Source organism: Mustelus asterias, unplaced genomic scaffold (assembly GCF_964213995.1).
Source record: "Mustelus asterias unplaced genomic scaffold, sMusAst1.hap1.1 HAP1_SCAFFOLD_756, whole genome shotgun sequence".
Classification (NCBI taxonomy): Eukaryota; Metazoa; Chordata; class Chondrichthyes; order Carcharhiniformes; family Triakidae; genus Mustelus; species Mustelus asterias.
Window position 1 is genome coordinate 1 of NW_027590704.1, and position 16,259 is coordinate 16,259.

A 16,259-nucleotide genomic window follows, 5' to 3' on the forward strand; every position below is an offset into this window, starting at 1 on the left:
GAGAGTGGGGTGGGGGGGTCGGGGATGGATGGTGGGGGGGGCGAGGAGGGGGTGGGGGGGGTGGGGGGCGAGGAGGGGGTCGGGGATGGATGGTGTGGGGGGGCGAGGAGGGGGTCGGGGATGGATGTGTGGGGGGCGAGGCGGGGGTCGGGGGTGGGGGGGTGGGGGGGGGCGAGGAGGGGGTCGGGGATGGATGGTGTGGGGGGTGGGGGGGGGGGTGTTCTGTCCCGTTGTCTGTTCTGCCTCATGCAACCACATTGTGTCTTTGCAGCTTGCCACCAAGGGATCCAGTTACAGTGGATTACTTGAACGACACCGCGTTCACAGTGCCAATGTACAGCGAGTGGTGGATACTCCCGGTAAGGACAACACTTCATCTCCTTTGGACATGTCAGTTTCTGAATATAATCTTCCAAATCTCTGTGGAGAGAGGATAGTCTGAGAGTACAGCAGGGGGATCAAACCAGAGCTACAGCCCCAGCTGCCTCATACTGCAAACCTGTCACCACAGTAATCCTGGACAAACTTAGTGAGCAGAATTCATTCCAATCAATAGAAAACCAGTGTGGATTTAGTAAATGATGAAATCCCTCCTCATCTCAGTCTTAAATTGGCACCCCTTTATTCTGAGGCTCTGCCCTCTGACCCTAGTCTCTCCCATGACAAAAGGTGGTAGTTGATGGGAAATGTTCATCCTGGAGTTCAGTTACTAGTGGTGCACCACAAGGATCTGTTTTGGGGCCACTGCTGTTTGTCATTTTTATTAATGACCTGGATGAGGGCGTAGAAGGATGGATTAGTAAATTTGCGGATGACACTAAAGTCGGTGGAGTTGTAGACAGTGCGGAGGGAAGTGGCAGGTTACAGAGGGACATAGATAAGCTGCAGAGCTGGGCTGAGAGGTGGCAAATGGAGTTTAATGCGGAAAAGTATGAGGTGATTCACTTTGGAAGGAGTAACAGGAGTACAGAGTACTGGGCTAATGGTAAGATACTTGGTAGTGTGGATGAACAGAGGGATCTGGGTGTCCACGTGCATAGATCCCTTAAAGTTGGCACCCAGGTTGATAGGGTTGTTAAGAAGGCGTACGGTGTGTTCACTTTTATTGGTAGAGGGATTGAGTTTCGGAGCCAGGAGGTCATGCTGCAACTGTACAAAACTCTGGTGCGGCCGCATTTGGAGTATTGCGTACAGTTCTGGTGGCCGTATTATAGGAAAGATGTGGAAGTGTTGGAAAGGGTGCAGAGGAGATTTACCAGGATGTTGCCTGGTATGGTGGGAAAATCGTATGAGGAAAGGCTGAGGGGCTTGAGGTTGTTTTCGTTAGAGAGAAGAAGGTTATGAGGTGACTTAATAGAGGCATACAAGATGATCAGAGGATTAGATAGGGTGGATAGTGAGAGCCTTTTTCCTCGGATGGTGTTGGCTAGCACGAGGGGACATAGCTTTAAATTGAGGGGTGAGAGATATAGGACAGATGTTAGAGGTAGGTTCTTTACTCAGAGAGTAGTAAGGGCGTGGAATGCCCTGCCTGCAGCAGTGGTGGGCTCGTCAACGTTGAGAGCGTTCAAGTGGTTATTGGATAAACATATGGATGATATTGGAATAGTGTAGGTTAGATGGGCTTTATATTGGTTCCACTGGTCGGTGCAACATCGAGGGCCGAAGGGCCTGTACAGCGCTGTAATGTTCTATGAGGGGAAACTTCTCTCTGCGTTTACCCTGTCAAGCTTCTCAAGAATCCAGTATGTTTCAGTGAGATCACCTGTCTTCTAAATTCCAGTGCGTAGAGACCCAGCCTGTTTTAGCTTTCCTCAGAACAATCCCTCCATATCAGGGATCATCCCAGTGAACCTTGTCTGAACTGCCTCCAATGAAATAACATCTTTCCTTGAATAAGGGGACCAAAACTGCTCCCAGTGCTCCAGATGTGTCTACTTGATTTCTGGAGGCTATTCCATTATGTAATATTACAGCTACAAGCACTGTGGAGGAGTTAGTTAAATATATTACCAGATTCACAAAAATCCAATCAGATCAAGGATCCAATTTTATATCAAAGTTATTCGGGGGAGTTGTGGATAGCTTTGAAGCAAAGCAATTTAAATCAACTGGGGTATACTGGCACTGGAGGGGGTGCAGAGGAGATTCACTCGGTTGATTCTGGAGTTGAGAGGGTTGGCTTATGAGGAGAGACTGAGTAGACTGGGGAACTACTCATTGGAATTCAGAAGAATGAGGGGAGATCTTATAGAAACATATAAGATTATGAAGGGAATAGATAAGATAGAAGCAGGGAAGTTGTTTCCACTGGCGGGTGAAATTAGAACTAGGGGGCATAGCCTCAAAATAAGGGGGAGCAGATTTAGGACTGAGTTGAGGAGGAACTTCTTCACACAAAGGGTTGTGAATCTGTGGAATTCCCTGCCCAGTGAAGCAGTTGAGGCTACCTCATTGAATGTTTTTAAGGCAAGGATAGATAAATTTTTGAACAGTAAAGGAATTAAGGGTTATGGTGAGTGGGCAGGTAAGTGGAGCTGAATCCACAAAAAGATCAGCCATGATCTTATTGAATGGCGGAGCAGGCTCGAGGGGCCAGATGGCCTACTCCTGCTCCTAGTTCTATCTTCTTAACTGCAGGGAACATCAGAGCATGGCCGTCAATCTTTCTACAGCAGTTGAGCGTCTATAGTCAGGATTATCCAGAGGTTTGGGATAAAGGAATTCCATTTGTACTCTTTGCCATTAGGGATGCATCTTATACATCAACCAAATTCAGTCCATTTGAAGTGATTTTTGGTCATTGGGTAAGAGGACCACCGAAACGGATCCAGGAGAAATTAATGAGTGAGCGTTCTGAGGCCACATTGTTAGACTGTGTGTCAAACTTTAGAGAGAGGTTAACGAAGGCTGCTGAGTTGGGTGGACAGCATTTAAAAGTGGCAAAGCAGGAAATAAATCAAAAATTCATAGTTTTCCTCGTGAGCAAAAAGGATTAATATTATTACCAATAGGAGGTGAATCTTTAAAAGCAAGGTTTAGTGGGCCTTATCAAATTGAAAGGAAATTGAGGTGAATTATTTGAGAATGCCAGCTGGAAGGAGAACTGAGTCATTGGAACATGTGAAACAAAGAGTAGGAATTAATGGGTGCTTTTCAAATTGGCAGGCAGTAACGAGTGGGGTGCCTCAGGGATCGGTGCTGGGACCCCAGCTATTCACAATATATATTAATGATTTGGATGAGGGAACAAAATGTAACATCTCAAAGTTTGCAGATGATACCAAGTTGGGTGGGAGGGTGAACTGTGACGAGGATGCAGAGATCCTTCAGAATGATCTGGACAGGTTGGGTGAGTGGGCAAATCAATGGCAGATGCAGGATAATTTGGATAAATGTGAGGTTATTCACTTTGGAAGCAAAAACAAGGCGGCAGATTACTACCTGAATGGCTGTAAATTGGGAGAGGGGAGTGTGCAGCGGGATGGACCTGGGTGTCCTTGTGCACCAGTCGCTGAAGGTAAGCATGCAGGTGCAGCAGGCGGTAACGAAGGCAAATGGTATGTTGGCCTTCATTGCGAGAGGTTTCGAGTACAGGAGCAGGGATGTGTTGCAATAATACAGGGCCTTGGTGAGGCCACACTTAGAACATTGGCCGCGATTCTCCCATCGCGACCGCAACCTTTCTGGCGGGTTGGGGTGGGAGATGCGCGTCGCCGGCCTTGTTCCGGGATTTACGCATGTGCCGGGAACGCATGCGCATCTCCCAGAGCTGGAGAACAGTCGTCGGTTGGAACGCACTGGAAACCAGCGGGAAGGCAGGTAAATCATTAGAATCTGTTTTTAATCTTTTAAATGTAATTATCGGGAACTTTCAGGTCCTGATCGAATCTCCCACCCCGCCAGGAGTACTTCATTCGGCGGGGTTTAGACTAGCTCCCCACGTTCAGGGAACTAGTGGGAGACCCTGCCAGAATGAAGAGGGGGCAATCGAGGCCCCTAGGGGGTCAGATAGCGGGCAATGGTGCCCCCTGGGCTTGGGCACTCTGGTAGTGCCAGCCTGTGTCCCCAGGCACTGCCCAAGGAGCAAAATGCCCAGGGGGCACCTTGGCACCTTGCCCAGTGGACATTGGGCTGTGCCAAGAGGGTGGGGCCTATTGTGGGCGGGGCCTAGGGGTGATTGGTGGGGTCTGCCATTCTGCAGACAGGATCGATCTGGGATGGAGGGAGGGCAGTGATTGGGGAGGGGACGTGGTCTGCCGGGGGGATGGGGGAGCGCCACTGCTGGGGGGATGGGCTGGACATCGGGGTGCTCCGGGACGGGGGTGTGTGTGTCAGGGCTGGCCCAGGAATTGATCTGGGGGCTGTGATCGGGCCGTGGGGGAGGGGGTGTGGGAGGGAGTCCCAGGCTGGCCAATGATCGAGCTTGCCAGCAAATGGGGAGACTGACAGATCGGGGCCACTGCGCATGCGCTGAGTTGCGGAACTGTCAGACTCCGGCGGGAATAGGCCCAGCCCTCCCTGGGTTAATGAGAATCCCGACTGGGACCTCTGCAGTGCACAGAGTGCGGGGATTCAGGTCTGAAGCTGCACTGAGAAAACAGTTGGGATCGAGGACAGTCTTCCCGCCAATTCAGTGCTTTTGGGAGAATCGCCCCCATTGTGCGCGGTTTTGGTCTCCTTTTCTGAGGAAGGATGTTCTTGCTCTCGAGGGAGTGTAGCGAAGGTTTACCAGGCTGATTCCGGGGATGGCGGGACTGATGTATGAGGAGAGATTGACGAGGTTAGGATTGTTTTCACTGGAGTGAGATTTATAAAATTTTCTGACAAGATTAGACAGGGTAGATGCAGGGAGGATGTTCCCGATGGTGGGCGTGTCCAAAACCAGAGGTCACGGTCTGAGGATTCGGGGTAGAACATTTAGGACACAGGTGAGGAGACATTTCTTCACCCACAGAGTGATGAGCCTGAGGAATTCATTACCACAGGAAGTAGTTGATGCCAAAACATTGAATATATTCAAGAGGCGGCTGGATATAGCACTTGGGGCAAATGGGATCGATGGGGAGATAGTAGGTTTAGGCTATTGAGGTGGACGGCACGATGACGCAATGATTAGCACTGCTGTCTCTCAGCACCAGGGGCCCAGGTTCGATTCCCCGCTTGGGTCACTGTCTGTGTGGAGTTTGCACATTCTCCCCGTGTCTGCGTGGGTTTCCTCCGGGTGCTCCAGTTTCCTCCCACAGTCCAAAGATGTGCAGGTTAGGTTCATTGGCCGTGCTAAATTGCCCCTTAGTGTCAGGGGGATTAGCAGGGTAAATGCCGTGGGATTACGGGATTGGGGCCTAGGTGGGATGTGGTCGATACAGACTCGATGGGCTGAATGGCCACCTTCTGTACTGTAGGGATTAATGATTCTCTGATCATCCATGACCGTGATGAATGGTGGAGCAGACTTGAAGTGTCGAAAGGCCCCCTCCTGCTCCTATCTCCTCTTTCTACACAAACAGTATTTTGATGAGGAAGGAAAGCAGAAGGAGAATGTGTTAGTTGTTGCAACTCTGAAAATTCAAATGATTCTGAATTTGATCATAGAATCCTACAGTGCAGAATGAGGCCATTCGGCCCATCGAGTCTGCACCAACCACAAACCCACCCAGGCCCTAAACCCATAACCCCATATATTTACCCTGTTAATCCCCCTGATACTAGGGTCAATTTAGTAGATTGAATAATGAAGTAGTTATCAGAAATTGGGATAAATTAGTGAATTACTTTCCAGAAGAAAATCATAGAAATCATAGAAACCCTACAGTGCTGAAGGAGGCCATTCGGCCCATCGAGTCTGCACTGACCACAATCCCACCCAGGCCCTACCCGCACATATTTACCCGCTAATCCCTCTAACCTACACATCCCAGGACTCTAAGGGGCAATTTTTAACCTGGCCAATCAACCTAACCCGCACATCTTTGGACTGTGGGAGGAAACTGGAGCCCCCGGAGGAAACCCACGCAGACACGAGGAGAATGTACAAACTCCACACAGACAGTGACCCGAGCCGGGAATCGAACCCGGGACCCTGGAGCTGTGAAGCAGCAGTGCTAACCACTGTGCTACCGTGCCGCCCTAAATCAAAATGACCTGTTATTGTAATCACGTGGCGATTATATGTGGGAACAAATTGGGAAGATTAAATTAGTTCGGCAAGATGTAGTTTGTAGAAAATGCTATTCCAATGAAGCAACATCTGTACAGACTTGATCCACTCCAGATGGCACAGGTTCAGAAGGACAAATTGATGCTTGTGCAATCTGAGATGCAGCAGTCACAAATCTTGATTCAACACGACAAAGGGCTGGTGGATAACTCTGAATCTCAGTTAATGAAGACTCGAATCGAGGTGGATCAGTGCAATGTAAAACAGGCAAAGACAGCAAAGGAGAACAAGTTATTGGATAATGATGTGAATAAGGAAAGCGAGCAGGTGCAAAGACAGATAGGGAACAGTACAGCACAGGAACAGGCCCTTCGGCCCACCAAGCCTGCGCCGATCACATTGTCCTATCTAGACCAACCGCCTGTATCCCTCTATATCCCGCCTGTTCCTGTGTCTATCCAGATAAGTCTTAAATGTCGCTAACCTATCTGCCTCAGCCACCTCACTTGGCAGTGCAGTCCAGGCCCCCACCACCCTCTGTAAAAAAAAAACTTCCCCTGCACATCTCCACTGAACCTTTCCCCCCTTACCCCAAACTTGTTCCCCTTGTAATTGTCACTTCTGCCCTGGGAAAAAGCTTCCAACTGTTCACCCTATCAATACCTCTCATAATGCCCTTCGCAACAGAAGGTGGAGTTGGACTGTCTGTCAGGAACTAAGGCCAGTTAACAAGAAAGAGGACAGAGATAAAGTGACCCTTCTGGATGACCCTGAACAACACACAAATTTGAGAAAATGTACAAAGGGACAGGTTCTCTGTGGCAAAGTCTTCAACCTTCTGGAAAAAGATTACTTTGGTTTGACATTTCGGGACTCTGAAAATCAAAAGAACTGTTTGTATTCAGCAAAGGAAATTAAAAAGCAAATCTAAAGTGGTGTGTGTCATTTTTACACTCAATGTGAAGTTTGACCCTCTGGATTCTGCCCAGCTGTCTGAGAACATCGTCAGGACACATTTACAATGAAACCGAGTGCAGACAAGGAATCAAAGCTGGATTGAAAACAGAAGGAGGTCTGTGAAAGCAGAGGAAACAGCTCAACAACAGCATAGAACATAGAACATAGAACATTACAGCGCAGAACAGGCCCTTCGGCCCACGATGTTGCACCGACCAGTTAAAAAAAAACTGTGACCCTCCAACCTAAACCAATTTCTTTTCGTCCATGAACCTATCTACGGATCTCTTAAACGCCCCCAAACTAGGCGCATTTACTACTGATGCTGGCAGGGCATTCCAATCCCTCACCACCCTCTGGGTAAAGAACCTACCCCTGACATCGGTTCTATAACTACCCCCCCTCAATTTAAAGCCATGCCCCCTCGTGCTGGATTTCTCCATCAGAGGAAAAAGGCTATCACTATCCACCCTATCTAAACCTCTAATCATCTTATATGTTTCAATAAGATCCCCTCTTAGCCGCCGCCTTTCCAGCGAAAACAATCCCAAATCCCTCAGCCTCTCCTCATAGGATCTCCCCTCCATACCAGGCAACATCCTGGTAAACCTCCTCTGCACCCTCTCCAAAGCCTCCACATCCTTCCTGTAATGTGGGGACCAGAACTGCACACAGTACTCCAAGTGCGGCCGCACCAGAGTTGTGTACAGTTGCAACATAACGCCACGACTCCTAAATTCAATCCCCCTACCAATAAACGCCAAGACACCATATGCCTTCTTAACAACCCTATCTACTTGATTCCCAACCTTCAGGGATCTATGCACACATACACCTAGATCCCTCTGCTCCTCCACACTATTCAAAGTCCTCCCGTTAGCCCTATACTCAACACATCTGTTATTCCTACCAAAGTGAATTACCTCACACTTCTCCGCATTAAACTCCATCCGCCACCTCTCGGCCCAACTTTGCAACCTGTCTAAGTCTTCCTGCAAACTACGACACCCTTCCTCACTGTCTACCACACCACCGACTTTGGTGTCATCAGCAAATTTGCTAATCCACCCAACTATACCCTCATCCAGATCATTAATAAATATTACAAACAGCAGTGGCCCCAAAACAGATCCCTGAGGTACACCACTTGTAACCGCACTCCATGATGAATATTTACTATCAACCACCACCCTCTGTTTCCTATCCGCAAGCCAATTCCTGATCCAATTTCCTAGATCACCCCCAATCCCATACATCTGCATTTTCTGCAGAAGCCTACCATGGTGAACCTTATCAAACGCCTTACTAAAATCCATATATACCACGTCCACTGCCTTGCCCCCATCCACCTCCTTGGTCACTTTCTCAAAAAACTCAATAAGGTTAGTAAGGCACGACCTACCTGCCACAAAACCATGCTGACTATCACCTATCAATTCATTACTCTCCAAATAACTATAAATCCTATCCCTTATAATTTTTTCCAACATCTTGCCGACAACAGAAGTGAGACTCACCGGTCTATAATTCCCGGGGAAGTCTCTGTTCCCCTTCTTAAACAATGGGACAACATTCGCTAACCTCCAATCTTCTGGTACTATACCAGAGGCCAACGACGACCTGAAGATCAGAGCCAGAGGCTCTGCAATCACTTCTCTTGCCTCCCAGAGAATCCTTGGATAAATCCCATCCGGACCAGGGGATTTATCTATTTTCAGACCCTCCAGAATATCCTGCACATCCTCCTTATCAACTGTAATACTGTCTATTCTACTCCCTTGCAACCCAGTGTCCTCCTCAGCTATATTCATGTCCCCTTGCGTGAACACCGAAGAGAAATATTGGTTCAATGCTTCACCAATCTCCTCCGGTTCCACACATAACTTCCCTCTGCCATCTATAACTGGCCCTAAACTTGCCCTAACCAACCTGCTGTTCTTGACATACCTATAGAACGCCTTAGGATTCTCTTTAACCCTATCCGCCAAAGTCTTCTCATGTCCCCTTTTAGCCCTTCTAAGCTCGCTCTTCAACTCCCTCTTAGCCAATCTAAAGCTTTCTAGTGCACTACCCGAGTGCTCACGTCTCATCCGAACATAAGCCTCCTTTTTCTTTTTAACCAACAAAGAAACTTTTTTGGTGCACCACGGTTCCCTAGCCCTACCAATTCCTCCTTGCCTGACAGGGACATACCTATCACAGACTCGCAGTAGCTGCTCCTTGAAAAAACTCCACATGTCGGACGTTCCCAGTCCCTGTAATCTCCTAGTCCAACCTATGTTTCCTAATTCTCTCCTAATAGCCTCATAATTACCCTTCCCCCAGCTAAAACCACTGGCCCGAGGTTCATGCCTATCCCTTTCCATCACTAAGGTGAACGTAACCGAATTGTGGTCACTATCACCAAAATGCACACCAACTTCCAAGTCTAGCACCTGGTCTGGCTCATTTCCCAGCACCAGATCCAATATAGCCTCACCTCTAGTTGGCCTGTCTACATACTGAGTCAAAAAACCTTCCTGCACGCTTTGAACAAAAACTGACCCCTCTAACGAGCTAGAGCTATAACAATTCCAGTCAATATTAGTCAAGTTAAAATCCCCCATAACAATTGCCCTATTACTTTCACTCCTAAGCAGGATTGACTCCGCAATCCTTTCCTCAACCTCTCTAGAACTTTTAGGAGGTCTATAAAAGACTCCCAACAGGGTGACCTCTCCTCTCCTATTTCTAATCTCCGCCCATACTACCTCAACAGATAAGTCCTCATCAAACCTCCTCTCTGACACTGTGATACAATCTCTGACCAATAATGCTACCCCTCCCCCTCTTCTACCTCCTTCCCTACTTCGACTAAAACATTTGAACCCCGGGACCTGCAGCATCCATTCCTGCCCCTGCTCTATCCATGTCTCTGAAATAGCCACAACATCGAAGTCCCAGGTACTGATCCACGCTGCAAGTTCACCCACTTTATTGCGAATACTCCTGGCATTGAAGTATACACATTTCAAACCCTGCTCCACCCCACCTCTGCAATGCCGTGCATTGCAGTCCCCATCCATGCATCCCTCACTTTCAGCCCCACTACTCAGGATCCCTCCCCCCCCCCGAATCAGTTTAAACCTCCCTGCATGGCCTTAGCAAATTTACCCCCCAGGATATTGGTCCCCTTCTGATTAAGGTGTAGACCATCCTTCTCATAGAGGTCACACCTTCCCCAGTACGAGCCCCAATTGCTTAAGTACCTGAACCCCTCCCTCCTGCACCATCCCCTCAGCCATGAATTCAAACCTTCCCTCTCCCTATTCCTCTCTAAACTATCCCGTGGTACAGGCAAGAGTCCAGAGATAACCACTCTGTCAGTCTTGGCCTTTAGTTTCCACCCCAACTCCATAAATCCCTGCCTAATATCCCCTTCCCCTATCCTCCCTATGTCGTGTGTCCCCACATGTACAATAACTTGTGGTTTATCTCCCTCCCCCCTAAGAGTCCTGAATACCCTGTCAGACACATCCCGGACCCCAGCCCCTGGTAGGCAACACACCAACCCTGAGTCCCTACCTTTAGTTCCGACCCTCCTATCTGTCCCCTTAATTGTGGAGTCCCCAATCACAAGGCCCAGTCTTTTACAGCCCCTAACCACCTGAGCTTTCTCACTCGGCTCACCCCCAGAGATCTGCTCTCTATGCTCAGTTGATTCCTCCTCAACTGTAGCCTCCAGCACCGAAAACCTATTATGGAGGGGAACCGCCCCAGGGGATTGTCTTCCCGATTGCTTCTTACCCCTCCTCCTGGCATTGACCCAAGCCTCATTTCTAGGAGTTACTATTTCTCTATAACTCCTATCAACTTCCACCTCCGCCTCCCGAATTATGCGGAGTTCCTCTACCTCCCCCTCCAGCTCCTTTACACGCTCCTCCAGAAGCTGCAATCTAATGCACTTCTTACAACTAAAATCTCCTGAAACACTACTGGATTTCCTCACCACATACATCCCACAGGAGATGCAGCATACTGCCTGAACTGCCATCCCTGAAGCCATTACCAGCAAGAAAAAAAGAAAACAAAAAACTTCCCCACACTTATAATTAGGTTAGAGGAGGATGGAAGGGTGGGATCCTCTACCAGTGTAGAGGATCGGGTATCTCCTCTGCACCAATTTATAGGGCTAGGGGCCCGAGAGAAAAAAAAAACTACTACTGAGGGGGAACCACCCAGGTAACTGACTTTTAAAGTTAAAATAAAAACCCTTCCCAGACTCCTTTGCTGCCCACTTCTAGTTTTCACTTAAACTTGAAAAACTGCTGTTAAAGTAAAGGCCAAAAAAATACACACACTAGCTGACTAATTAAATAAATAAACAATTCAATTAATCCAATTAATCTCCTACCAGCAGTATGTGAAAGGCAGGAGGAGAGAACATGATTGCAAAAGCTTTATCACAACTTTGATAGAAGGATGGAACATTCAATGTGGAAGAGACTGGACTGGGCTATAGTATTATTGCCTGTGTAGATGTAATAAAGTGTGTGTATATCTTAGAGTACTAATAGTGTGAAAACTAGAAGTTTTGAAAAATGAAACCATCTGTTCATTGTTTTAGGGGGTGAAGTGTGATGATCTTGTGCCTTTAAGAAATATATTTGGCATGTTTCTTGTGAGGGGAATGTTTAAAATTCAGCTCTGTTTTGCAGGGTGATTGTTTATCTTGGAAAAATTTTAAATGAATAGCTGGCAGAACATGGAGTGTTTGTTTAAGCAGAACTAATGCATGTGTGTTTACTCTAAAACCCTAGGGGAATCTAAGTAGAGTTTTGATTGGGTTAATTGGCTGATTAGTTAGCAGTTAGGACTTGTATCTTGTCATGTTTTAAGTATTGTTAAAGGTTCAGCTAATTCATTTGTTATGATTATGGACTGCAGCGATTCAAGAAGGCAGCTCACCACCACCATCTCAACGGCAACTCAGGATGGGCAATAAATGCTGGCCAGTCAGCGACGCCCATGTCCTACAAATGAATTTTAAAAATGGAACTATGTTGTTAAATAAAGTTTTTGTTTTGATGAAGGTTTTCCAGTGTGTCAGTAAAATCGTGCCTCACACTGATTCCAGAATAGAAAATTATTGGGGTCCTGTCTGCCTTCATAAAATATCTGGGGTTTCTGATCTCGAACCCGAGACACCACATACTTAACCTATCAATATCTTTATGTAAACTGTTTGTACGCCTCTTGCAACTTCCTTTTTCACCTATTTTTGTGTTTGTAAATTTGGCTACAATACATTCACTTCCTATCTCCAAGTCAGTAATACACATTGTAAATAGTTGTGTGCCAGCACTGATCCCTGTGGAACTCCCCGGGTTACAGGTCACCAACCTGAAAAAGAACCCCTTATCTCCACTTACTGTTTTCTTTCCATTAGCATAATCCATTTCCATCACCAACAGTTCCTCCACGCCGACACTATAGTTAAGAAAGCCCATCAACATCTCTACTTTCTCAGAAGACTACGGAAATTTGGCATGTCAGCTACAACTCTCTCCAACTTTTACATTTGCACCATAGAAAGCATTCTTGGTATGGGTTCCTGCTCTGTCCAAGACCGCAAGTAATTACAAAAAGTCGTGAATGTAGCCCAATTCTTCACACAAACCAGCCACCCATCCATTGACTCTGTCTACACTTCCCGCTGCCTCGGAAAAGCAGCCAGCATAATTAAGGACCCCACCCCGGACATTCTCTCTTCCACCTTCTTCCATCAGGAAAAAGGTACAAAAGTCTGAGGTCACGTACCAACCGACTCAAGAACAGCTTCTTCCCTGCTGCTGTCAGACTTTTGAATGGACCTACCTCGCATTAAGTTGATCTTTCTCTACACCCTAGCTATGACTAACACGTTTTGCTCACTCTCCTTTCCTTCTCTATGAATGGTATGCTTGTCTGTATTGTGTGAGAGAAACAATACTTTTCACTATGTTAATACATGTGACAATAAATCAAATCAAATGATACCCACTTAGCGTCATAGACTCTTTCCTGTAGTCGAGAACTCCTTCATTTTACTAACATTGAGGGAGAGATTATTGTTGTTGCACCAGTTCACCAGATTCTCCCTGTCTATCCTGTACACTCTCATCATTGTTTGAGATCCGACCAATGAATCTCTCTGGACTACCTCCATAGCAAGATCATCAAAATTGTACACAATACTCTCGGTGTGTTCAACCCCAAGGTTCTATACAATTGCAACAAGACATCTTTACTTCTGTACTTAAGTCCCCTTGCAATGAAGGTCAACATAGCATTTGCCTTCCTTATTTATTGTTCCACTAGCATGCTAACTTTGAGTGAGTCATGAACAAGGACACCTAGGTCCCTTTGGATATCAACATTTCCCAACCTCTCATTTCTGCCTTTGCTTTTTCCACCAAAGTGGATAACTCCCCACTTGTTTATATTATATTTCATCTATCACGTTCTTGCCCACTCCCTGAGCCTGTCCGTGCCCACTTGAAACTGCATCCTGCTCACAACTCACATTGCAACAAAGTTTGGTGTCATTGGCAGATTTAGGAATACTACAGTTGGTCCCCACATCTAAATCATTGAAATGGGTTGTGAACAACTGTGTCCTGAGCACTGATCCATGCAGTATCCTGCTCGTAACAGCTTGTCATCTTGAGAATGATTCATTTATTCCTACTGCTTTCTGTCTGTCAGCCAATTCTCAATCCATACTAATAATTACTGCCAAACCCAATTCTCAATCCATACCTGTTTTATGGTGACCTGAGATCAGTATAAGGTTGTTCAAAAGAATAAGCTTTGTATAAATAAATAAGTTTAGAATCTCTATAGTGCAGAAGGAGGCCATTTGGCCCATCGAGTCTGCACCAACTCTCACGCCGGCTTACCCCATATCTCCACATATTTATCCCCCTAACCTATATATCTTGGGGCATTCAGGGCAAATTTACCATGGCTAATCCACCTAATCTTTAGAATGTGGGAAGAAACTGGAGGAAACCACACAGACAGTGACCTGAGGCTGGAATTGAACCCGGGTCCCTGGCGCTGTGAGGTAGCAGTGCTAACAAAACAGTAACTCAAAACAGTAATAACTATGAAAACAAGTCTTGCTTACACCCTCTTGCAGGCTGAAAAGCTTACGCTTTGAATTCCAATTCCACCATTTGCGGTGATGGGATTCGAACCCGGGTCCCCAGAACATTAGCTGAGTTTCTGGATTAATGGTCTAGTGATAATACCACGAGGCCATCGCCTCTCCCTCAACTCCTCATGACCCTCTGAGAGAAGAAATTCCTCCTCATCTGATTCTCCACATGAGAAACATTCTCGCAGCATCCACCCTGTCGAGCTCCCTCAGATATAAAATATTTGGAATTAAGAATCAACTGGCGATTGTGAAACCATTGTCGGAAAAACCCATCTGATTCATTAATGTCCTTCAGGGAAGGAAATCTGCTGTCTTTACCTGGTCTGATCTACATGTGACTCCAGAGTCACAGCAACCATAGAAAGCATTCATTCTGGTTGTATCACAGCTTGGTATGGGCTCCTGCTCTGCCCAAAACTGCAAGAAACTACAAAGGATCGTGAATGTAGCCCAATCCATCACACAAACCAGCCTCCCATCCATTGACTCTGTCTACACTTCCAGCTGCTTCGGCAAAGCAGCCGGCATAATTAAGGACCCCACGCACCCCGGACATTCTCTCTTCCCCCTTTTTCTTTGGGAAAAAGATTCAAAAGTCTGAGGTCACGTACCAACCGACTCAAGAACAGCTTGTTCCCTGCAGCCATCAGACTTTTGAATGGACCTACCTCACACTAAGTTAATCTTTCTCTAAACCTCCCTATGACTGTAACACTACATTCTGTACTCTCTCCTTTCCTTCTCTATGCACGGTTTTTTTGTATAGCGCGCAAGAAACAATACTTTTCACTGTATGCTAATACATGTGACAATAATAAATCAAATCAATGTGGTTAACTCTCAACTACCTTTGAAAGGCAGTAGAGGATGGGCAATGAACGCTGGCCAGCCAGCGACACCCATGACCCACAAATTCATTTTAAAAATTTTAATCTAGAGAATTCTCTGCAGAGGGCATGGGAGGCAGTGTCATTGGTACACTGAAGGTTAAATGAGATTTGTGATTGACAAGGGAGTTAACAATGGATTATGAAGAACAGAGCGGAAAGTGGAGTTACAGGAACAAACAGATCAACCATGGTCTTATTGAATGATGGAGCAGGCTCAAGGGGCCGAATGGCCTTCGACTCATTCCTTATGTTGTAATAATCTGTGATCTTGATAGGGTAGGAGCTAATTGAGACACTGAATGGTGATGCAGGCTCAGGACGTCTGTACGGTTTACTGTTTCTTAATATTCTTAATACTTAACCGATTTGTGAGAATGAAAGCCCATGCGACCATGGGCCATTGCAGCCTGAACGCAGATGATGCCAGACTAAGCCACACTGTTGCTCTCTCTTTTTAGGGCGGAGGGGATTGAGGTTCGCTTGGTGAAGCGCAGGGACTATACTGAGGAGACCGTGCAATGGGCAGATGCCATCATATCTGCTGGAGGTAACAGCAGCTATACAACGCTTGCCGTGTGTGAACTGGCCCCGATTGAGGTTTGATGGGTTACACCTTAACTGGAAGGGAGCAAATATCCTGGCTGGGAGTGTTTCGGCAGGATTTAAACTAGTGTGGCAGGGGGGTGGGGAACAAAACAGGAGGTCAGTAAATACTGAGGCTGGGGTTGAGCTGGGGGCCAGGGCAAGGCTAGCTAAGAAGAGGAGCACTCTGGAGGAGGAGGACCTGACTGGGCCTGGAGGTCTGGAGTGCATCTGCTTCAATGCGAGGAGTGTAACGGGTAAAACAGACGAACTTAGGGCTTTAATGCTTATGCGGAATTTGGATGTGGTTGCGGTGACGGAAACTTGGTTAAAAGAAGGACAGGACTGGCAGCTGAATATTCCGGGGTATAAGTGTTTTAGGCGAGACAGAGGAGGGGCTAAAAAAGATGGGGGAGTAGCGATATTAGTTAAGGAGCATATTACCGCGGTGCAGAGGGTAGACAACTTAGATGGGTCATGTACTGAG

General features: G+C 46.8%; 1 protein-coding gene across 9 annotated transcripts in view; it reads left to right on the plus strand.

Moving 5' to 3' along the window:
• Nucleotides 1–270: 270 nt before the first annotated feature.
• nadk2 (NAD kinase 2, mitochondrial) overlaps nt 271–16,259 on the plus strand; it is a 126,494-nt gene continuing 110,505 nt past the window's right edge. For 7 of the 9 annotated variants that reach the window (XR_013496400.1, XR_013496401.1, XM_078205455.1 and 4 more), the window contains exons 1-2: nt 271–359; nt 15,649–15,737. Coding sequence is in view for 2 of the 9 variants with exons in the window: in XM_078205454.1 (XP_078061580.1) it covers nt 15,709–15,737 (29 nt within the window). In the remaining 7 variants the exon portion in view is untranslated. Of the gene's footprint in view, nt 360–15,644; nt 15,738–16,259 lie in introns of those variants that run through there. The other 2 variants (XM_078205458.1, XM_078205457.1) reach the window with 1 other exon arrangement.